The 25,377-nt window shown below is 41.2% G+C and overlaps 1 protein-coding gene across 1 annotated transcript in view; it reads left to right on the forward strand.

Annotated features, from left to right (window-relative positions):
* LOC127577987 (sodium/hydrogen exchanger 10-like) overlaps positions 1 to 25,377 on the forward strand; it is a 160,533-nt gene that overhangs the window by 83,611 nt on the left and 51,545 nt on the right. Inside the window, exons 12-14 of the mRNA XM_052029694.1 lie at positions 1,378 to 1,518; positions 1,662 to 1,756; positions 23,965 to 24,160. Of these exons, the coding sequence (XP_051885654.1) occupies positions 1,378 to 1,518; positions 1,662 to 1,756; positions 23,965 to 24,160 (432 nt within the window). The remainder of the gene's footprint in view (positions 1 to 1,377; positions 1,519 to 1,661; positions 1,757 to 23,964; positions 24,161 to 25,377) is intronic.

The raw sequence follows: 25,377 nt of genomic DNA on the forward strand, positions 1-25,377 counted from the left end.
TCTAAGGCTACAGCAGGATATAGATCAAATGGAAAGTTGGGCAGAGCATTGGCAGGTGGGATTTAATCCTGATAAGTGTGAAGTGATGCATTTTGGGAAGTCAATTCAGAGTAGGACATATACAGTAAATGGTAGGGTGCTAAGGAATGTTGATGAACAGAGGGACCTTGGAGTTCAAGTCCATAGTTCCCTGAAAGTGGCAACATAGGTAGATAGGGTGGTGAAGAAAACATATGTCCTGCTCATCTTCATAGATTGGGGCATAGAATATAAATGTTGGGATACTATGTTTCAACTTTACAAAACACTGGTTAGGCTGTATTTGGAGTATTGTGTGCAGTCTAGTCACCATACTAGGAAGGATCTGATTGCAGAGGAGATTTACCAATGTTAGGAATTCAGGAGTTAAGGAATTATGTGGATATAGCAGACGTTAATTCAAACGGAAATTCAGGAGAAGTGGTTCTAATGTACATTGCATGCAGTAATCAGTCTGAAATTAAAAAGGCAGCTTTATAAACAAACAGAGCTGTCTACAGAGCAGTGGCCCACAGCAGGAGGCTGCTCAAGAGATATGGTTTGCAAACTGATGTTCCATTGGCAATTCTTATAATTAAATAAGACTCAAATAATAACAGAAAATTTAATTTATTTTCAGTATGTTCAATGGCATTGTCAGCAAAAATCCTTTGGCTACTGTTGACTATAAACTCAATTGAAGCAAACTGATAAATACTATGGCTTCCGAAAGCCTACCTAACACTCACAAGGCACTTGAGCAATGGAAATGTTTTCACCTACCTGGCTGCAGCTACTCAAGGACATTAACATCATCCAAGAGACAGCAGTTTGCTTTAGCAGCTACCTTTCCACTAGCTACAACATCCACATTTTCCTTTTATTGTGAATGCACTGTGGCAAGTTGCCAAAGCAGTACCTCCCAGTCATCAACATTAGCTAAAAGAACAGACCAGTTGTTGCAGTGGGGAATCATTACTTCTAACATTCCCTTCAATTCAGGCAACATCTTGATTTTAATAGACACGGTTGATCCTTCATTAGTATTGGGTAAAAACCTTCAAACTCCCCACTTCAATTTCTGTGGGAGCTCCTCCAACAAGGTCCACCAACACTTTCTTGAGCACAATTAAGCATGAGCAGTAAATGCAAGGCTTGTCAACAACTCTCATGTCCTGAAATATGATTTTAAAAACTTCTCCATTGGAAGATATAGCCAAAATGATTGAAACTGGAAGTGAAGAAATTCCTCTTTCCCTTACATATTGAGCAAAACAGAGTCATAATTGTGACTCAAAATGTGGTAACTAATTTACTTTTACATATTACCAAAATAAAAGTAAGTTTTTTGGTTTTCAGGTTAATATTGATGAAATTTTGCCAAGCACTAAAACAGCTCGTTGCCCTGACTGTGAGAAGACTATTCCTTGGGAACCTTCCCTTCGTGAGATAGATGATATGATGGAAGAAGCCAGGATACGTCTTTTAAAGGCTCAAAAGGTTAAAATACACACATTGTCACATTACTTAAATTAATCTTATGATTGTCTGCTTGTAAATATGTTGTCTGATTATCTTTATTCAATGTTATTGGCCATCAGATATTTTAACACTATTTTTGATTTTTTTGCAATTGCATTTAGACCAGTTATTGGCGGCAATATAGTGCAGGTATGCTTAACCGTCAAGCAGCACGAACGCTGATTAGTATCACTGAGAACATGATTGATTCTGGAAGGTAGGAGCATAATGCTTGGAATTCTAGGTACTAGTTTATATCTTTTTATTTTTGAACTGTGATTTAATTAAGAAGCAGGTTTGACTGCATACTTAATGATCAGGAAAAGCCTTGGGCACCATGTTCCTTTTTAGTTATACTCCACACACTACAGACAAGATATGAAGGGTTTGCATATATAGAAGTTTTCAACAGGATCCAGTGATATTGGGGTGTCAAAATTCTGGAGATACATATAAGATGCTACGTATAAGAAATATACCAGGACAGGATCAACGTAGACTGGTAGAAGTATGGAATTTTTGAGACTAGAGGCTCCAGAAACATTACTGTTATTATTGGAACTGGGAAACATATTCTGGGAATTCTTTTGAGTCATTGTTGGATTTCTTCCATTTCTCCCCAAGCTATTTTTTTTCCTTTATTCACAATAAGAGGCACTGACGATCAGAAGTGGAATTTCCAGTACTTTGACTACACTCATCTTTTATCCCATTGGGTCATTTCAGGTACCCATGGCTGACCAGTATAATTCCTGCCAGGCACTAAAGCAAGGTCTTTTGGATGCTGAAAATTAAAGCAAAAACTGAAAATGCTCAGCAAATTAGGCAGCATCTGTGGAGAAAGAAAAAAACTTAAGATTTTCAGATTATTGACCTTCCACAAATCTGAAAAATGTTAATAAATAATCTCAAAGCAAAATACTGCACATGCTGGAGATCTGAAACAGGAAAATTCTGGAAATAATTCCAAGCTGCAGATGTAAAGAGAGAAACAATAACATTTTAGCTCAATAACCTTTCTTCAGAAAAGTTAGAAATAAGCAAGTTTTAAGAAGCAGAGATAGAGGAAAGAGAAAGAAAGAATAAAAGTGGATGTCTCTTTTGGAATTGCAGAAAATTCAAATGACAAAATGCAAACATGACAAAAGATAGTGCCAGTGATTCAGTGGTTAAGTAATAAGTAAAGAAACAAAAAAAACTGTCCAGAGACACAAATAGGAGCATTAGGATCGTTGTCTGAAATTGTTAAACTCAATATTCGGTCCTTAAGGCTGTCATGTGTTTAGTCAGTAGATGCTTTACTCTTAAGTTTTTGTTGAGCAATTAAGGAGCATGAGAATAGATAGGAGTTGGAGTGGGATGGAAGTGTAATGTGATTGGAGAACAGATGTTCTGCAAAAGAGTTACCCAATCTCTATATGGTCTTATTCATTTGTGAAGTGTTTTCAAAGCTCTGGGGATTAGGAGTCAGGTGTCTTTCAGGCACGTATTAACAAAATAACTGATGTACCATTGTGAATAACTTGTAAATTCTTCTACATTGGCAGTTTCATTGTGGTGCTGGCTTTACCAAAATGCAGGATGCAATTGATAATACTCCTTCTGCTTTGTAAACTCCTCCTGCCAAACTGGCTGATATTAAGAAACTATAATCCAGGATAGTCTTGATTAGTTGGGGTGGCACAGTGGTCTACCTAATAGAGCTTCTGCCTCACAATTTCAGCAATCTAGGTTCAGTCCTGACCTCTGGTACTGTATGTGGAGTTTGCACATTCTCCCTGTGACAATATGGGTTTACCCTGAGTACTCTGGTTTCTTCCCACATCCCAAAGATGTTTGAATTGGTAGGTTAATTGGCCACTGTAAATTGCCCCTAGTGTATAGGTGAGTAGTAGAATCTGGAGGAAGCTGATGGGAATGTTGGGAGAATAGGTTACAGAAGAAATTCGTGGACAATGATTTGCTCTGTGAGCCAGCATGGATTCCATAGGTCGAAATGACCTTGCATATTTTAAGGAAAAATAGAAATTTCTTTTGTATATGCAGGTTTTAATGTAAGAAGATTTGATTTTGTCTTCAAACCACTTGATGAACATTATTTGAAAGGTGCACAGTTTTACAAAATAACTTATTTGGATTGGGAAAACTGAGTGTCAAATGTCTTCATGATTTGTTCAGTAATAACTAATGCTATATTCCTATATACCTTAGCCAAATTTTGCTGAACAAGTTTCTTGAGAAAGGTTCTGCGTTTCAGTTGCAAATAAATTTTACCTGTTAAAAGCTCTCCATGTCTTTATTACATTCAATAAAAATCCACCTAGTTTTGATTAAAGAGGAGAAAATGAGAAATGAAGATCCATCCTCTGACTCTTTTGTTATCCTCTCCAACTGAGTTTTAAGTGAAATTTACCACTGATTGAAATGTCTTTTATTTGATTTGGAACTCTATAATTCTTGGGTATAGCTTTATTTCCCTGAATTCTACCAGCTTTTGCTAATTCTTTGACAAGAGACAAATGGAACACTCAAGTAAACAGTGAGTACCAAGTTAAATTGCACAAGGGGTGAAAACTCCCCATTGTGAGAGTTTCTGCTGCTACCCCAGCATAACTGATGGGAACTTGCTGTGAAATCATGTATATTGACCTTGTCAGAATTGCATATGGGCTCCAGTGATAGGGTTCAGTCCTGTAAAGCTGTCTGGATTATTCCAAATGGAACTATTAGAAAAAAAATTCTTGTATTTGATCCATTGGTCATATTGGAGAATAGAAAGGGGTTTGTATTTGTGCATCCAAAATATGCACTTGCACTCACTTGAACTCTTCAGCATCTTGCTTGGTTTCTATGAGAATGTATCAGGAAAGCAACATGGTATGTCTGCCCTCTTCCCTGCCCCTCCATTCCCTTAGGTGCTGTCAGGTAGGGGCAATGTTGAAGGTTATGGCTGTGCAGTGTGCAACTGGTAAAATGGTCACTCAAGAAATTGTGATGGTTGTTTAGAAATTCTTTAAAGGGCACTTTTAAAAATAATGGATCTTGTTCTTTAAGAAACCAATTTCAATATGGTAAGAATATACTCAATTATCCAACTGCAAAGTTATCCATATGGTCAAGTCACTGCAAATGTCATATTTGGTTCATCCCTTCCATTTATTTAAGTTAAAAATGTTGAATTCCCCTGTGAGTTTTCCCTTGGAAGACAAATCTAAAGTTGTGCATGATTACACCATTAATTAATACTCCAGACCAGACCATTCTGGAACATATCCAAAACATCAGTATTGCATACAGTTTCCGTTAACTGTGAAGTGCCTTTGATTGCCACAGCAATGCTTTGGAGAGATGTTCTTTCCAACTGGAAATGACGATGCAAAAGAAGGAAATTTGGGACCTGTGGTAATTCCCACCCTGTGTCATTCAAGTAAGGAGAGATGGAAATGCAGCAACTAACAAAGTTCTTTTTTTAGTAGTGGTAACACAATTTTCTTTTTGGACAAATATTTGGGAGTAAACCCATTGGCCCGTTATCTCTACTATTGTAAGACAGTTCAAACAGGCAGATTTTCAAAAGAACATTCACCTTGTCTACACAGGACCACCAAACCTGCCTTGGTGTGTACTACCCAGGAAGTAATTGCATGAACATTTGCCAGATGACTACTGAAAGTATATGTATCTTTCCTTAATTGATTTATCAGTTACAGAGTTCTGCAGGAAATTAATTGTTGAGCAGAACATAATTAAAAAGCAATTCTGATAGTTGCAATCTCTTTTTTAGATTTATGACAGTAATAGATGTGAAGAAACAATGGGAAGTCAAAGGAATTTATGTTAACATCAGGAAAAAGCTAGAAGACTGGATGTATAATGTCAAAGTGGACAAATATAAACCATCCAAGCAAGTAGAATATTTTTAAACAATGAGCTTTCTGTAACTGTGCTTTATACTTAATCTTATCATTTATATATCATAAACATGATCCTTTTGTTAAATGATTATAGTTGCTTAGTTCTGCTATTGACCAACCATAAACTGTAAAACATTTGTCACAGTAATGTTCCAAATCAACAAAGAAGGAAATATCTTTTAAATGCATCAAGATAATTAAAACCAGAAAGCTTGATATGAAAATCCTTAGGATAGCAAGGTGATGAAATTATGCTCTTTAGTAGCCACAGTTTGGGTGCCAGCAGGTCTGATTTGCTTTGGATTCACTGGGTGATGCACAAGTTTGCATCATGATTTATACTGTCCTTCATATTGTTGTGGATGGCACCAGTAATTGAACATGGAAATATACTGAACAGACATATCAGATCATGAATCCTTTTGCTTATTTGAGTTCCAGGACTGCCAAAAGAGAAAATCCAGCTATCACCTCCCCTGGCGTTTAATGGCATTACCATCACTGAATTCCCCCATTATCAATATCCTGGGGATGACCATTGACCAGAAACTGAACTGGAGTAGCCATATACACAATATGGCTACAAGAGCAGCTCAGGGGCTAGGAATCCTGTGGTGAGTAGCCGGTCTCTTACTTTGCAAAGCCTGTCCACCATCTACAAGGCTCAAGTCAGCATTGTGATTGAATACTCTCCACTTGTTTGGATGAGTGAAGCTTCAATAGCACTTAAGAAGCTCAACACCATACAGATAGTAGCAACCCACTTGAAAGGCACCCCATCCACAACCATTCAGTCGCTCCACTATTGACTCGCAGTAGCAGCAGTTAGTACCGTCAACAGGATGCACTGCAGTAATTCAGCAAGACTCCTAGATAGCACTTTCCAACCCACAACCTCTACCAGCTAGATGGACAAGGACAACAAAAGCATGGGAACACACCATCCTGACTTGAAAATATATTGCTGTCCCTTCACTGTGGCTGGGTCTCTTCCTAACAGAGTTATGGGTATACCCATGCCTTGAGGACTGCAGCAGTTGAAGAAGGCAGCTGACCATCACCTTCTCAAGGGCAGTTAGTGTTGGGCAATTAAATGCTGGCTCAGTCTGTGAAGCCCACATCCCTTGAATGAACTTAAAAAAATAATTGGACCTCAATTGTTGCCAATGTAAGTGTTCAACTTGCAAAGTGAACCTGGTGTTTAACAGTAAGAAGAAGCCTATGGTCACCACCAGGTGACCTGTATAAGGGATCTACTTGAAAGTTTGCTTGACTTGTAGGAATGCTGGTTGTCAAACTGGTTTGCAAACCTCGTCAATGTTTCTGAAGTGTATAGGGAGTTGTTATAGATAGAAGAATTGTCACCTAGAAGTTGAATCACATGGTAGCTTTTTTTTAAAAAGCAGTGTATGGTCCAAAATCCATTTTGCCTGGAGTTGATTGCAAGATTGATCATTTCTTGGTGAAATCACAGCAATTGTGAAATTGAACCAGGCAGTTCTGGGTATAATTCCACATTAGCATACCTGTCATTTTTTTGACATCAGGTAAGCACTCAATGACAATGCATGTTTCCACCTATGCAAAACTTGGAGCACAGAAGTCCTCAGCAATCATAATGGAAGAATCTCAGAAGAATGTAGTCAAACAGTTTTATTTAAAATAAGAGAATGTAGTGCTATGTTCTTTTCTTGCTATTTACTGACATCAGGAGATCTGGGCTACTTCAGAACTGAATGCACATTGCTCAGAGTCTACGGTGTGTGCTTTGTCTAAAGGGATTTTTTTGCTCCCCATCCTTCAGCTGCTGTGCTGCTCATTCGTGGGTACCGCAGTGGTGACACCACTGGTAACATTCCCTGACTTGAAGGCTTTGGGATGGGTATGGAAAGCCACTTGGGTGAGTTCTGGACCTCAGGACATGCCTGTCTATAAAGTATCTGTTCCTACACTATCTTCCAGTCTTGACCTGCCTAATGAACAGTGTATTCTTAGGCTAAAGTTTTCAACGTCTGTAACCGTCGAGATATGTGAAATTCTCTGGGGGACCTTTGATCATGCTCTCATTCCTTGGTGCTATCTCCCTAGAAATCCAGATGATGGTGATTCTCAGCCTTCAAGTCTCCCTGCAACAAACTGAGAAAAATGGCAGCGATCACTCACTGCAGATCTATGCCATTTTTCTCAATTTGTTGCTCACTGCAGCATCAGAGGCTCTCTGCTCATAAAGTAATTTCTTTTATACTTCAGAAATAAACTTTATTCATAATAAAAAATATATATACAAGTACAAAGGAAAAAACGCAGTGTATGGTTCTTTACACTCATAGTATCATTCAGTCTATAGACAGTGTCATTGGTTCTATACATTAGTAGTATTAGCACACTTTTGTGTACATAGCACCATTACCACTCGTGACCCCCTGCGATGATACGAACTTTGGTTGTTTGAGGAGCTTCCACACTGGACCCAGTCCCTCAATATCCAGTAGCCATAGGGCCCTGGATTGCAGACCTACCCTACAAGACCTTTGCATTGGCTGTACTGAGCTTCAGTGGATTCCTCAGCATTTACTCCTGCAACTGGGAATGTGCCATTCGGCAGCATTTCCCCCACAGACTGCTCGTTGTACTGGAAGACTAGCAAGTTTTGGCCAGACCAAAGAGTGTTTTTCACCACGATGATGATTTTCCAGCAGCACTTGATATCTGTCTGTGTGTCCATGGGAACAGTCCATAGATCAGCAGCTGCTTGGGATGAACCATGACAAGGTACCTTGCATCCTTCTCCAGACCCTCTTTGCAAATATGCAATCCACATAAGAGGTGGGCAACAGTGTCCTCCTCATCACAGCCATCCTGTGGCTGCGTGCATTGGGAATGAGATTCTGACCATACAGGAAGGATCTGACGGGGAGGGCCCCTCTCACCATCAGCCATGCAAGTTTTTGTGTTTGTTGGTCAATTTTGGCAATGAGGCATTCTGCCAGATGATCTGGACAGTCTGCTCAGGGAAACACTCCAGTGGATCCGTTGTGTCTTTGTCCCGCAGTATCTGCAGGACATTCCATGCAGACCACTGTCTGATGGACTTATGGTCCAAGGTATTTTTCTGGAAGAATGTTTCCACGAAGGACAGGTAGTGTAGCAAAGTCCAGCTGACTGGGCCAGGCCTATCCTTTGCATCACCAAGGACAGGTAGAACCTCAGCATGTAGTGGCACTTGGTGCCCTGTACTTTGGTTCCAAGCACAGCCTGATGCAGCCATACACAAAGGTGACCAGCAGGAGGAGGGTGATTTTGGATATGCTTTTGCGCCCATTGTCTGCGGACTTGTGCATTGTGACCTGCTGGATCCATTCCATTTTGGATCTCCAGATGAACCAGAAGATGGCTTGGGTGACTGCCAGGGTGGAGGAGCAGGGAATGGGCATCTCCTGCGCCAAATAAAGCAGCACCAAGAGCACCTTGCGTCTGATAACCATGTTCCTACAAGTTATTGAGAGTGAGCATCTATCCCACAGTCCCAATTTTTGCTTATTCTTGCCCATCCGCTTCAGCTAATTTTTGTCCAACGCCTTGGTCCCTCTGGACCAGATCCCCAGCAGCTTCAGGTAGTCGGACCTGATGGTGACGGGGATGCAGAACTGGCTGGGCCAGTTTCCAAAGAGCATAGCCTCACAGTTGACTTTGGCTCCTGATACTAATTCAAACTGCCAGCAGAAGTGGTAGATGCAGGTTCAGTTGTAACATTTAAGAGTGGTTTGGATAGGTACATGGATGGGAGGGGTTTGGAGGGATATGGTCTGGGTGCAGGTAGATGGGACTAGGCAGAAGATTAAGTCAGCATGGACTAGGTGGGCCAAAGGGCCTGCTTCTGTGCTGTAGTACTCTATGGTGGCAGATATTTCAGGCACTGGGTAGAGGGTTATTTACTGTGCTCATGTTCCCATTAGACCTGCACCTTCTTGTGAATAGAGGCATTTCACTCCCTAAATGTAAATTATGAGAAGAATCTTTTGAGAGAGGATATCATGTTTGTTGGCAGTTCCCAAGACAACAACATCCTGAGAGTATCTGCACTGCACAGCATTTTCAGATACTACTTACTCCTGTTGCCGATCACATGAGATCACACTTCAGCCATATCAGCTAATCTAACAGATACAGTGAGAACCAGTGAGATAACAAGATTGTACTGGAAAGTGCCAGTGGATAAGATGAGATTTTATTGTAAGAAACCGTCCAGTGGACCCCTGCAGTCTATGCCAATGTGAAAAGACCTCATCATAGTTGCTGCCTGCTGCACAAACTTGTAAAATATAGATAGCAGCCGGTGTCAGAGGAAAAGCAGCAAGGAGACATGAAAGTCTAATTGTCATAAGGCAGGGCATAAAAACCAGCAAGAACAAAAGGAGTAGGAGGGTGAAGTTCCTACATCACATCGACAACTTTATCTCCCATTGAGTGGAAGAAGAACACGTTATTTATGCATACCACCCTTAAAAGATAAACATGCCTCTGGTGTCTTCCTTTCTTGGTCCATCTGCACTGATTATAACATATTGTCTAAAAGACTCTGGCCTTCAAACAAAATACATTTCCCTTGGTGGATCTTGAACTTGCAACTATAAACAGTGGTTGAGTATTTGAATACTGAGTTGTTGATCAGCATCATCGATATTATCCAGCATTATAGTCAATGTGGCTAAAAGTAAAGCATGTCACAATATACTCATCAGATTGGTGTGCAGTGGGAAGGGAGATTAGTTGAGGGGCTAACACTTCAAGGCCATAAAGTCAACACTCTTTCGGTGATGAGAAATCCTGTTCCTACTTGGAACTCCAGTGAGCTTCATTTTAAGCCAAATGACCATTCTGCAAAATGGGGAAGTGCTGCTCAAGTTTCAGCAGTAGACACCACATTTTGCTTGACCCTGAACAATTTGATGTGATTAAAATAGTGTCATACTTTTCTGCATAAGCAGTCACTTTTGATGAATGCTCTTTCACTTATTCCTGTTGCTTTCAATCCTATGTATAAGGGGAGCTCCCTGACAATGGACAACAAAGAGCACATTAACAAGCAAACATATCTGAAATACAAAGGTGATCAAGCAGCATCTCTGGAGAGGGAAAAACTGAGTTAACATTACAGGTTGACCTTCCATCAGAACTAGCTAGTTCTCTTACAAACTGGAAAGAATTGTCTGAAATTGCTGCCTGTTTGCACCCTTATCTCACTTTCACATTGTCTCTCTCTTTTATCCTTTTCTCAACTTCTGTATCTTCATTTCAGGGGATAGGCTCCCAATCAGTATCCATTACAGACTTGCATGGTGATCTTGATTATGGCTCCTCCCACCCTGGTTCTGGTTAGGAACCCATTCTGTTCTCCCAACTTCTCTGGCTCCATCATATCTGTTCTGATAATGACAACTTCCAAGGCAGTGCTTTCAAGGCACCTTCCTATTTTCCTTGACTATGTTTTCCCTCCATCATCATTGACAGATCTGTCCTATCTTCCTCACTTCTGCTATCTTGCATCTCCTCCCACCAGGAGCAGTGATAGGACATCCTTATCCTCACCTTCTACCTCAATAGCCTTCGGATAATCTTCCATAATTTGCATCATCTTCAGTATGGTGCTACTAACAGACAGGGACACCTTACTCCCCTCCCTTTCAGCACCATAAATTGGACCATTTCTTCTTCAACTCTCTAGCCTCTGGCTTCCACCAACAGCCTCTCCTCATGTCATTTCCCCATGCAACTGCAGGAAATGCATTACCTGCTATTTTACCTCTTCCTACCAGGCACAAACCCGAACAGTCTTTCAGGTGAATGCCATACATCAAATTACAAGTAGTACAAGTGACTTATTTGTGCTACTTGTAATTTAATGTATGGCATTCGGTGCTCACAATTTGGAAAAAGTCAAGCACAGGTTGGTTAAGTGCTCTATTCAATCTACCAAGGTAACAATTGTGCTTCCAGTTGCCAGTTACTTTAATTCTCCATCCAATTGACAGTCTGATCTCTGTATTTGACCTCTTGTGTGGTTCCAAGGGAAGCCTGAGAGCACTCATTGTCTCATTAGGCATATTATAGCTTTTGAGATGCAATGTTGGTTATAAGACCATAAGAAATAGGAGCAGAATTAGGCCATTCAGCCCTTTGAGTCTGCTCCACCATTCGATCGTGGCTGATTTATTTTTCCCTCTCAACCCCATTCTCGTGTCTTCTCCCCATAACCTTTGACCCCCTTACTAATCAAGAACCTATCAATCTCTGCTTTAAATATACCCAATGACTTGGCCTCCACAGCTGTCTGTGGCAATGAATTCCACAGATTCACAATCATGTGGCTAAAGAAATTCCTCCTCATCTCTGTTCTAAAGGGACAACCTTCTATTCTGAGGCCATGCCCTCAGGTCCAGGACTCTCCCACTACTGGAAACATCGTCTCCCTGTCCACCCTATCCAGGCCTTTCAATATTCAGGTTTCAATGAAATCCCCCCATCATCCTTCTGAACTCCAGTGAGTACAGGCCCAGAACCACCAAACGGGCCTCATACATTAACCCTTCCATTGCCAGGATCATTCTTGTAAATCTTCTCTAGACCTTCTCCAATACCAGCACATCCTTCCTTAGATATGGGGCCCAAAACTGCTCACAATACTCCAAATATGGTCTGACTAATGCTTTATAAAGCTTCAGCATTACACCCTTGCTTTCATATTCTAGTCCTCTCGAAATGAATACTAACGTTGCATTTGCCTTCCTTACTACTGACTGAAACTGCAAGTTAACCTTCAGGGAATCCTGCACAAGGACTCCCAAGTCGCTTTGCAACTCTGATTTCTGAATTCACTCCACGTCGAGAAAATAGTGTCTGCATTTATTCCTTCTATCAAAGTGCATGACCATATACTTCCCTACGCTGTATTCCATCAGCCATTTCTTTGCCCATTCTCCCAAGCTGTCCAAATCCTTCTTCAGACTTCCTGCTTCCTCAACACAACCTGCCCCTCCACCTACCTTTGTATCATCCGTAACCTTGGCCACAAAGCCCTCAATTCCGTTATCCAGATCATTAACATATAACGTTAAAAATAGCGGACCCAACACCATCCCCTGAGGAACACCACTAGTCACCGGCAGGCAACCAGAAAAGGCCCCCTTTATTCCCACTCTTTGCCTTATGTCAGTCAGCCAATCTTCTGTCCATGCTACTACCTTTCTTGTAATACCATGGGCTCGTATCTCATTTAGCAGCCTCATGTGTGGCACCTTGTCAAAGGCCTTCTGAAAATCCAAGTAAACAACATCCACTAACTCCTGTCTATCCTGCCTGTTACTTCCTCAAAGAATTCCAACAGATTTGTCAGGCAAGATCTTCCCTAAAGGAAACCATACTGATTTCAGCCTATTTTATCATGAGCTTCCCCAAAACCTCATCCTTAACAATGAGCTCTAACATCTTACCAACCACTGAAGTCAGTCTAACTGGCCTATAATTTCCTGTCTTTTGCCTCCCTCCCTTCTTAAAGAGTGCAGTGACATTTTTGATTTTCCAGTCCTCCGGTACCATTCTTGACTCAAGTGATTCTTGGAAGATCACTACTAATGCCTCCACAATCTCTTCAGCTACCTCTTCCAGAACCCTGGGGTGTAGTCCATCTGGTCCAGGTGACTTATCCACTTTCAGGCCTACCAGTTTCCCAAGCACCTTCTCCTTAGTAATAGTGACCACACTCACTTCTGCCCCCTGACTCTCTTGAATTTCTGGCATGTCACTGGTGTCTTCCACAGTGAAGATAGATTCAAAACACATATTCAGTTCATCTGCCATTTCTTTGTTGCCCATTACTATCGCTCCAGCGTCATTTTCCAGTGGTCCAATGTCCACTCTTGCCGCTCTTTTACTCTTTATATATCTGAAAAAAACTTTTTGTATCCTCTTTTATATTATTGGCTAACTTAGCTTAATATTTCATCTTTTCACCCCTTGTTGCATTTTTAGTTGCCTTCTGTTGGTTTTTAAAATCTTCCCAATCCTCTAGCTTCCCACTAACTTTTGTAATATTAATTTTGCAGGTGAAAGCTGCAGTGACCAGGTCTCTGGCACTGAGCCTGGTTGTGTGGTGCAGAAGGGAAGGAGGGAAAAGAAGAGAGCAGTAGTGATAGGGATTCCATAGTAAGTGGGGGGGGGGGGGGGGGTTGAGGGGAAGACAGGAGATTCTGTGGACATGAAAGAGACTCCTGGATGGTATGTTGCCTCCCTATGCCAGTATGCCAGGGACGTCTCTGATCGGGTCCACAGCATTCTGAAGGGGGAGGGTGAACAGCCGGAGGTTGTGGTACGTATTGGTACCAACGACATAGGTAGGAAAAGAAATAAGGTCCTGAAGAGGGAATACAGGGAGTTAGGTAGGAAGCTGAAGAGCAGGACCTCAAGCGTAGTAATCTCTGGATTGCTGCCTGTGCCATGCGCAAGTGAAGGTTGATTTGACAGATGAATGCATGGCTGAGGAGTTGGTGCAGGGGGCAAGGTTTCAGATTTGGTTATCATTGGGATATCTGCTGGGGAGGGTACAAGTTGTACAAAAGGGATGGGTTACACCTGAACTGGAGGGGGACCAATATTCTTGTGGGCAGGTTTGCTACGGCAGTGAGGGAGGGTTTAAACTAGTTAGGCAGGGGGATGGGAATGGACAGGAGAGCTAGAAGTGGGCATGAGAAGGCCTTGGCAAGTAGGATTAAGGAAAACCCCAAGGTGTTCTACACGTACGTGAAGAGTAGGAGGATGACTAGAGTGAGGGTAGGACCGATCAAAGATGAAAGAGGAAATGTGCCTGGAGTCGGAAGAGGTGGGGAAGGTCCTTAATGAATACTTTACCTCAGTATTCACCAGTGAGAGAGATCTTGATGTTTGCGAGGATGGCGTACAACAGGCTGAAACACTAGGGCATGTCGATGTGAGGAAAGAGGCTGTGCTGGAAATTTTGAAAAACATTAGGATAGATAAGTCGCTGGGGTTGGATGGGATATATCCAAGGTTATTATGGGAAGCGAGGGAAGAGATTGCTGCGCCTTTGGCGATGATCTTTGCATCCTCGCTGGCCACAGGAGTAGTGCCAGGTGATTGGAGGATGGCAAATGATGTTCTGTTGTTTAAGAAAGGGATAACCCTGGGAATTACAGACCAGTGAGTCTTACTTCAGTGGTGGGCAAATTACTGGAGAAGATTCTCCAAGACAGAATTTCTGAGCATTTGGAGAAGCATAGGCTGATTAGGGACAGTCAGCATGGCTTTGTGAGGGGCAGGTTATACCTCACAAGCCTGATTGAATTCTTTGAGGATGTGACAAAGCACATTGATGAAGGTAGAGCAGTGGATGTGGTGTACATGGATTTTAGTAAGACGTTTGATAAGTTTTCTCATGGAAGGCTTATTCATAGAGTCAGGAGGCATGGGATCAGGGGAAACTTAGCTGTGTGGATTCAGAATTGGCTTGCCCATGGAAGACAGAGGTTGGTGGTAGATGGAGCGTATTCTGACTGGAGGTCAGTGATCAGTGGTGTTCCACAGGAATCTGTTCTGGGACCCCTGCTCTGTCATTTTTATAAATGACTTGGATGAGGATGTGGAAGGGTGGGTTAGTAAGTTTGCTGATCACACAAAGGTTGGTGGTGTTGTGGATAGTGTAGAATTTGTTGTAGATTACAACAGGATATTGATAGGATGCAGAGCTGGCTGAGAAGTGGCAGATAGAGTTCAACCCGGAGGGGTGTGAAGTGATACACTTTGGAAGATCAAATTTGAAAGCAGAATACAGGTTAATGGCAGGACTCTTAGCAGTGTGGAGGAAGAGAGGTATCTTAGGGTCCAAGTCCATAGATCTGCCAAGGTTGCCACACAGGTTGATAGGGATGTGAAGAAGGCATATGGTGTGTTGGCCTTCATTAGTCAAGGTATTGAGTTCAAGAGCTGCGAGGTAATGTTGCAGCTCTGTAGAACTCTGGTTAGACCACATTTGGAGTATTGTGTTCAGTTCTGGTCGCCTCATTATAGGAAGGATGTAGAAGCTTTAGAGAGGTTGCAGAGGAGATTTACAAGGACGCTGCCTGAATTGAAAAGCATGTATTATGAGGATAGATTGAGTGAGCTAGGGCTTTTCTCTTTGGAAAGAAGAGGGTAAGAGGGTGAGAGGTGAAAAGAGGCATAGATCGAGTGGACAGTCAGAGGCTTTTTCCCAGGGTGACAATGGCTAACACGAGGGGGCATAATTTGAAGGTGATTGGAAGAAGTTATAAGGGGGATGTCAGAGGTAAGTTTTTTTTACACTAGTGGTGGGGGGCAGATACATTAGGGACATTTAAGAGACTCTTAGATAGCCACATGAATGATGGATAAATGGAGGGCTATGTGGGGGGGAAGGGTTAGAAAGATATTGGAACAGGATAAAATGTTGGCACAACATTGTGGGCTGTAGGGCCTGTTCTGTGCTGTAATGTTCTATGTTCTAATATTGTATGCCCTCTCTTTTGTTCTTATGCTGTCTTTGACTACCCTTGTCAACCACAGGTGCCTCATCCTCCCTTTAGAATGCTGCTGCTGCTTTGGGACGAACTGATCCTGTGTCTTCTGAATTACTCCCAGAATCTCCTGCCATTGCTGCTGTACTGTCGTCCCTGCTGGGGTCCCCTGCCAATCAACTTTGGCCAACTCCTCTCTCAAGCCTCTGTAGTTACCTTTACTCAACTGTAATACCAATACATATGATTTTAGCTTCTCTTTCTCATACTGCAGGGTGAATTCTATCATATTATAATCACTGCTTCCTAAGGGTTCCTTTACCTTAAGCTCCCTAATCAAATCTGGTTCATTGCACAATGCCAAATCCAGAATTGCCTTTTCCCTTGTGGGCTCAACCACAAACTACTCTGGAAAAAAAAATCTCATAGACATTCTACAAATTCCTTCTTTTGGAATCCAGTACCAACCTGATTTTTCTAATCTACCTGCATTTGAAATCCCCCATGACCACCGTAATATTGCTCTTTTTACATGCCTTTTCCATCTCCTGTTGTAATTTGTACCCCACATCCTGGCTACTTCAGGGTCTTTTTACCCTTGTGGTTACTTAACTCTACCCACAAGGATTCTACGTCTTCTGATCCTATGTCACTTCTTGCTAAGGATTTGATTTAATTTTTTACCAGCAGAGCCACCTCACCCCCTCTGCCCACCTGCCTGTCTTTTTGATAGGATGTGTATCCTTGGATGTTTAACTCACAGCTGTGATCTTCTTTCAACCATGACTCTGTGATGCCCACAATGTCATATCTGCCAATTTCTAACTGTCATATGAGCTCATCTACCTTATTTTGTATATTGCGTGCATTCAAATATAACACCTTCAGACCTGTATTCACTACCCTTCTTCTCAAATTTGTCTTGATATTGCCTGAAGTTAAATTCTTGTCCCTTTCTAAACTTTCTGTCTCATTCTTAATTCTGGAAACTTCAGTAACCTCTCCTGCACTTCCTCCCTTTTACTTTATCCATACTTTTCCAATCTGTTGAATCCACCCCCTTACTACTTAGTTTAAAGCCCTATTTACAGACCTAGTTATGCAATTTGCCAGGAACCTGATCCCAGCGTGGTTCAGGTGGAGCTGGTCCCATTGGAACAGTTCCCTCCTTCCCCAGTACTTGTGTCAATGTCCCACAAATTCAGACCCACTTCTCCCACACTAATCTTTGAGCCATGCATTTAACTCTCTGATCTTACTTACCCTGTGCCAATTTTGCACGTGGCTCTGGTAGCAATCCAGAGATTATAACCCTTTTTGGTTCTGCTTATTAATTTAGTCCCTGGCTGCTCAAATTCCCTCAGCAGAACCTCTTTCCTTGTTGTACCTACATCACTGGTACCCACATGGACCACAACAACTGGATCTTTCCCCTCCCATTCCAAATTCTTCTGTAGGTCAGATGAGATGTCTCGAACCCAGGCACCAGGCAAGCAACACAGCCTTCAGGTCTCTTGATCCTTGCGACACAGAGTTGTCTATTCCCCTGACTATACTATCCCTAATCACAACTACATTTCTCTTCAGTTGCTCATCCTTCCTACAACCCCCACTCTCATCCACACACCAAGCAAGAATCTCAGACTTGTTGGACAAGCTCAAGGGCTGAGGCTCCTCCAGCACTACCTCTTGGATCCCCTTACCTGCCTCACTCACAGTCACACCCTCTTGTCCCTGACCACAGACCAAGTTTGAAGTAGTTAATCTAATGAGCATGATTGCCTTCTGAAACACAGCGTCCAGGTAACTCCTTCCCTCCCTGATGCATTGTAGTGTTTGAAGCTCAGATTCCAGGTCATTTGAGCCTGAGTTCGTCGAGCAACCAACACTTCTTGCAAATGTGGTCACCAAGAACCACAAATGCATCCACCAGCTCCCACATCATGCAGCTACAACACATCACCTGATCCTGCATCCCTACTTTATTTAATTAGTTGTAATGTGATGTCATGTTATTTATCTACTATATAAAATAAAACCTTATCTGTTCTCACCTGTTACTCAGCAGTGCCTCCTCACCAAAGCCTCAGATTCCCACTCCTACACTGGCTCACTCTCACAGTGGCCGCTCTGCTTTACTCTATCTTTTAGTGGCTGAGTTGCCACACACTTAGCCAATCACACAACTTTAAAAAACAAAATCTGAAATTGTTGAATTTAGCCTTTCCATTTTGTATTAGAGCTCGCCAGCTCTGATAAAAGGTTAGTCAATCTGTAACATTTATTCATTTTTTTTCTCTCTTCACAAATGCTGCCTGAATGCTGAGCATTTCTAAAAATCTCTATTTTACTTCAAATTTCAAGGAACTGCAGTATCTAATCTCTCTGTTCTGATCTCATTCATCTATTTACATTTCCTCCAGACAGATTAGTTGTAATTAATAAGCTTTCACCACCACCTTTCAGCTGGCACCATTGCCACTAATGTTGCCTAATTTCCCTTGGTCTCCACCCATCACAGACATTCACTTCGTTCTCTCCATTGCTGTCCCTTCTTCACAACTGATAACATGCTTGTTTTCTAACTTCTTCTAGTTCTGATGGAAGATCATCAACCTATTTCTCTATCTACGTGTGGATTTTAATGGCTCTATAACATAGATGATATAATTTCTTATTCATATTTCTCAGCCTTTTGGGAACTGAAGTTGCCATTTAAAGTAATGTAAGTGCAGACTTATCTGGGAAGATGAATCCCAAAAATGGTATCAGCTTCACCCTGGAAGTGATACCATATTAGTATAGCAAGCATGGCAACAGACAGATATCTTCACAATCAAGTGATCCTGTACAGTGAGGGGATAATTTCCAATAGTAAAGCATTCCTCAGTGTTCTGAGACAAAACAAGGCTCTGATAGAGTGCATGGACGTGTAATTACGCATCTTTCCAGGTGAGGGGTTGCAAGGTATCCGACAATGCCAAAAGCTGATACACCAATGTGCTTTTCCAGAATGTTATATGAGAATGGATTTAAATATTGTCTTGAGAATGATTTGTAGCAAAACAAAGTGAAATAAAAGATAAGTGGAGATTATGACATTAGTTCGTTCATTGAAACACTATGACCTTGTCGTGAAATGGGTTGTCCTAATGCTATGTTGGAATGTCCCCTCAGTGGCTGCAGTCTAACTTCAGGGAGACATAGCTGTCCTTGGTTAAGCACAAAAAACTCTTGACCTCGGTGGGCTGGCATTGACCAATTGAAGGGATAGATGATTGTGGGCCATGCATGAAAGACCATGGTGGGAAGTGAATTGGTGACGTCTTGAGAGGCTAAGCATCACTCTCCGAAAACTGCATGCCAGTTAATTTCTCAGGATTGGTGGACACTTATGTAACAATATGCTGGCACTAGACCACACTATCATCATTTCAGGCTCCAGATCTACTGATTTATGAGGTGGTGATTTGGGATGTCAGATGCATTAATGCACTGTGGTCTTCATCACTGTTCTCTTACTTCTCTTTGACCCTGCTCTGCCATCTACTATTCCTTTGCCCATGGGGCTTCTTGTTGTGCTGGAAGTGTGGGGTATGGGAGGTGGGAATGGGAAATAGGGGGCCTATCCTCATGGCCTGGAAAGAGAAATCAGATGAGAGATGCACATTTAAAGTGCAGTCAAGCCACCTTAAGGGAAGTGGAGCAATATACATAGTGATAAAGTTGTATTATTTTGATGAATACACAAGGGAACTACTTGCAGAATGAAACATTATTAATGAGAAAACCTGCCAGATTCCTGGCAACCTCTTGTGTTTGTGTCTTAATTGACCCTCTGTCACGAGGAGGAGGAGAACCCTGACAAGCCATTGAGTGAGACAGCCCTCCACTTGTCCAGGTGATCTCTCTCCTATTTTTGAATTTATGGAGAAGATGAAGTGTGGGGTGAATATCTTTTCCATTATCAAAGGCTTGATCAATGTGCAAGAGGTTGTGGGAGGCAAGTGTCTATTGGGTTGATTGGAGTTGTTGGATATTGGAGAAGATGTTGGTGTAGGGGAGTGGGTAGAAGAGCATGATATCCTTGCATGTATGATCTCAGCCCATTGCTGCCAAGTTTTTCTTGGTTGTCTCTGGATTCCCAGCACGTATCTCAGTAAATTCAGACGATATATGGTTCTCAAAAAATTCATCTCTTGCATTTATCCTCCCTGGCAGGATAAATGCAAGAGTGTTGCAGCTGGCTGGCTACCGTCTGCAACATACATAATGTGTTGCAGCTGGCTGACTGTCAGAAGTATGCCTTTGAGGACCATTGCCTTTTTTTCTGAATGCTGAGCAGCAAAGCAGCAGTAGCTGCATTGAATTGTGACTGCCTTTATTGGAAACTGTGCAGGCTGCATTTTGGTTCATCTTTTGGGGTGGAAGTCATGCTAATACACTTGTTTGGAACCAATTTTTTTAATCTTTGGAGAAGATTAGAGGTATTAATCTATTCTGAAAAATAATGCATTCATTTCATTTTGAAGCATCCCCAGGCTTGTTTGCTTTCATTATTGCCATTTCATATGTCCTATATTTCCACAAACGTAAACATCTGAGTATAACTGGTATTTATTCTGATGTTTTCCAAATACTAACAAAGAATTACAAAGCATTCATTGCATAGAAACAGGCAGCTGAGCCCACCCATTCCACTCATATATTTATGCTCCACTGCTCTTACCCATTTATCTAATCCTTCAGCTTTTCTTTCCAGTTTTTCTTCCTTCATAGTTCCTTAAATCTAATTGTCTGCTTAGTTTCAACCACTTCTTGTGGTAGCAAATTCCACTTTGTAGCCATAATACAAAAGCTAAATACGATGCGTATTAGAAATCTGAAATGATAACGGAAGATTGCTGGAACTACTCAGCAGATCAGGCAGCATCTTTGAAGAGAGAAAAAGAGATGACGTTTCTGTTCAACAGCCTTTCATCAGTTTACCATCGAAGGTCATTGATCTGAAATGTTAACTTTGTTTCTCTCTTCACAGATGCTGCCTGACCTGCTGAGTGTTTACAGGATTTTCTGGTTTTATTCCACATTCTAACCTCTCTCTCGGTAAAGTAGCATCTCCGGAATTCTCTGTTAGACTTGTTAGTGACCTATTTAAATGTCAACCATGAATCATTTGGTAGCACAGAGGGGGACATGGTAGAGATGGACAAAATTATGAGAGGTAGAAAAAGTAAAGTTTTCTCCATAGCACAGATGTCTATAACCAGAGGGTGTAGGTTTAAAGTAGGGAGTAAGGGGTTTAGACTGGATATAAAAATGTTTTTTTTCATCCAGAGGGCAGTTGGAGTTTGGAATGCATTGCTTGAAAGGGTGGTAGAAGCAGAAACTGTCCAAACATTTAAGAGGTATCCTGATGAACACTTGAATCGCCATGGTATAAATGGGATTAGTATAGATGGGTATTTGATGGTCAGCATGGAAAAAGTGTGCTGAAGGGTCTGTTTCTTTGCTCAATGCCTCAATGATTTTTTTACTCTATTTTCATCTGGATTGTGGTCATACTACAGAGACTTGAATACAAAAATCAAGCTAACACTCCACTGGTGTTCTGAGGGAGTGCTGTACTGTTGGAAGTGCCATCTGTCTGATTATATGTTTAACTGAAGTCCTATCTGCCGTCTCAGATGGATGTTAAAGATCCTATGGCAGTATTTCAAAGAAGAGCAGGGAAGCTGTCCCAAATCCCTACGACAACACTTAAGTGTCGATCAATATCTCTTAAATGAAAATGATCTGGCCTTTATCAAAGTAATGTTTTGGGATCTTACTTTGCAGAGATTTGCTGCTGTGCTTCTTTATTTCAACCATAAGCATGCTTCAGAAGTACCGCATCGATTCTGAGGTTTTTTGCGACATACTGAAAATGGTGCGAAATATGCTATATGAATGCAAATTCATCTTTCTTTCATGATGATTCCAATTCTTCAAAATCTTATCCATATTCACATCAGCCTTCTATTCATAACTACTGACTCCTCAAGTTTCCTTTGTAACAATGTTTTTTTACGCAGTGCAAAGCTACCATCATACATTATATGAATCTCCACTAAATATCAAATGTTATACATTTGCTTTATAGCTGTTGTATTCTGGATGTTATTCTGGTTGTATTCAAGATATACCATCACTTGGATCGTCAAGGCCTGATCAGGAATAGTCAGCACGGTTTTGTGCGTGGGAGGTCATGTCTGACAAATCTTTTAAAGTTTTTCGAAGAGGTAACTAAGGGGGTAGATGAAGGTAGGGCACTGGATGTTATCTATATGGACTTTAGTAAGGCCTTTGACAAGGTCCTGCATGACAGGCTGATCTGGAAGGTTAGGTTGCATGGGAGTCAGGGGGAGCTAACGAGGTAGATTCAGAATTGGCTCGATGATAGGAAGCAGAGGGTGATGGTTGAAGGTCAATTCTCCAACTGGAGGCCTGTGATGAGTGGAGTGCCCCAGGGGTCAGTGTTGGGACCTCTGTTATTCATTATGTATGTAAATGATTTGGATATGAATGTACATGGCACGATTAGCAAGTTTGCTGATGATACTAAATTAGGGAGTCTTTTTGATACAATGAATTGCAAAGAGATCTTGATCAGTTAGGGAGATGGACTGAGGAATGGTCAATGGATTTCAACTTGGGTAAGTGTGAGGTGATGCATTTTGGACAGTCGAACCAGGGTTGGACTTGTCCAGTGAATGGCAGGGCAATGACGAATGTTGTGGAACAGAGGGACCTGGGAGTACACGTGCACAGTTCGCTGAAAGTGACCGTGCAAGTAGACAGTGGTGAAGAGGGCGTTTAGCATGCTGGCCTTCATCAGTCAGGGCATCGAGTCTAGGAGTAGGGACATTATGTTGCAGTTATACAAGTTGTGGGTGAGGCCGCACTTGGAATATTATCTACAGTTTTGGTCACCCTATTATTGGAAAGACATTGTCAAGCTGAAGAGGGAGCAGAAGAGATTTACGTGGATGCTGCCTGGACTAGAGGGCCTGAGTTATAGGGAGAGGTTGACCATGCTGGATCTTTATTCCTTGGAGCATCGGAGAATGAGGGGTGACCTCATAGAAGTTTATAAAATCATGAAGAGTATGGATAAGGTGGACAGTCATAATCTTTCAAACAGGGTTGGGAGTCCAGAACTAGAGGGCACAGATACAAGATAAGAGGGGAGAGATTTAAAAGAGACCTGAGATAACTTCTTTACACAGAGGGTGGTGAGTGCCTGGAATGAACTGCCAGAGGAAGTGGTCAAAGCGGGTAAAATTGCAACATTTAAGAGGCATTTGGATATGTACATGGAGTGGAGGGGCTTGGAGGGCTATGGGCTGAATGCGGCAGCTGGGACTAGCAGAGAGGATGCTGTGGTCAGTATGAACCAGTTGGGCTGAAGGGCCTGTTTCTGTGCTGTATTATTCTATGACTGTATGACTCTATGTTATTTAGCAATAGTTAATGCTGACAAGATATAAATGAAAGCCACTCTTGATTTGAAAGCTTAAATAAGTAGGAATGGTAAACAAACTACTTTGCACAATTCATGTGTTTCTTTTTAATCAAAATTATTCCCTTGGAACATTTGTGATTTGACCTGAAAAAAATTCAGTCATTTATTTTCATGAATACTGATGATAGTAGGATTCCTTATTAATATTTTATCAATATCCACATATCATATTAAGTAAAATATTTTATTTTGGTTACTGCCAATACAAATTCATGCAGAAAAATTCCCATATTGAACAATTGTACGCCTAAACTATGATTTTCATCTATTGAAATTAATGGTTGGGACTATTACAGGCTTGGTGTGTGCAATTGCTCAGACATCATTTCATTGCAAAAATGTACTTAATTGAAGTATTAAATGGAAGATTTCCCTATTCTGAAAATATTTTTTTCTTTTACAGAAGCAGAATTTCAAAATATTGCCATCGAATGGTATTCAGCAATGCATTTGAATGTTTTATGTACCTGGTCATCCTACTTAATGTCTTCCCAATCATCTTGGAATACATTCCCGATATAAATTTATATCATGCGTTAGAACTGCGATCGACCAATTATGTTTTCTTCGTTATATATGTAACAGAAGCAATTATGAAGGTTGGTTAAATTATGCTTTGTCTACAGTGCCTAATTCTTTGCAAAGAACACTTTTTGAAATGGTATTCATTTTAAATTGTTTTGCTCAAAGTTTTTTTCTCAGTCATACTAAAGAGTATTGATGTGTGCATGCACCTTTTAGTCATCCTATTCTATTTCTACTTGTCAAAGTAGAAATGCCTTCATTTAGATCACATTTTATTGCATCTTATTGGTTTCTCAACTGTTTAATCAATAGAAATCACCTAGTAGGGAATATGATGGCCATTTTGTTCATGACATCTTCAAATAAAAATACCATTATTGGATGAAAAAGGAATGGCTAGAATAACCAAGTATGGTAAAACAAATACATGTGCTAAATGATCAGTTCCTCTACAGTAAAGTTCTTTAGAACTCCTTGTTCTTCTTTCTGTGAACAATGTCTGGGCATTTGCCCATTTAAATATAGAGCCAGGATTTCAGTTTAAAATTCATCTGAAACACAGCAGGAAATAATCTGAAAGCTCTAAAATTTGACATTATATAATGACAAAAGAGCATAGTGATGGTGAATGCACATAAGGATGAGTTCCATGCACATATGGAGATAAGCATAGACTGAACAATCATTGGTATAAGGTTGAGAGGCATGTTTAAGGTACTGAAATTCCTTCACTACTTCCTAAATCTGTGACATCTTTAGCTTCAGGACAGTTGATGGTCTGTATTAATTCAGTTTTCATAAGGTTGCCCTCTCAAACCTGGTGTTTGGGACTAGGTCACTGTCTGCTTTGTTTGAATGGGCACTAGTTCTGCATTTGAAAGGAGCAAGTTAATATCAAAATGCTATGATGACATATTTCGCTTGTTCAGACTGTGTATGTGATGTGTACTTTAAACTATGTAAATTGTTGAGAATGGCTTAGGCACTGAGGAGGGTAAGCAAACAGCCAGAGAACTTGTTTCCATCGTGAAATATTGTGGATATAGATTTGTGTGAGAATTCAGTTGTGTGAACAGTGCAGCTGTTTCAAGGTTACATATGTGAGCCACTTGCATTGTTCCCAGTGCAAGGTGAGTCACATCAGGCAGTGATTTCAACAAGCATTTCCTGCCACCTCCTCTTTACCTCTGCTCTGGGGCCTTTCTGGAACCAGAGGTGCTAAGAACAAGCCTCTTTTGTTTTACAATCTCATTAGCAGGCATGTGAGAGTCTGTATATGAAAAGTAAGGAA

This window comes from Pristis pectinata, chromosome 14, assembly GCF_009764475.1.
Source record: "Pristis pectinata isolate sPriPec2 chromosome 14, sPriPec2.1.pri, whole genome shotgun sequence".
NCBI classification, from domain to species: Eukaryota; Metazoa; Chordata; class Chondrichthyes; order Rhinopristiformes; family Pristidae; genus Pristis; species Pristis pectinata.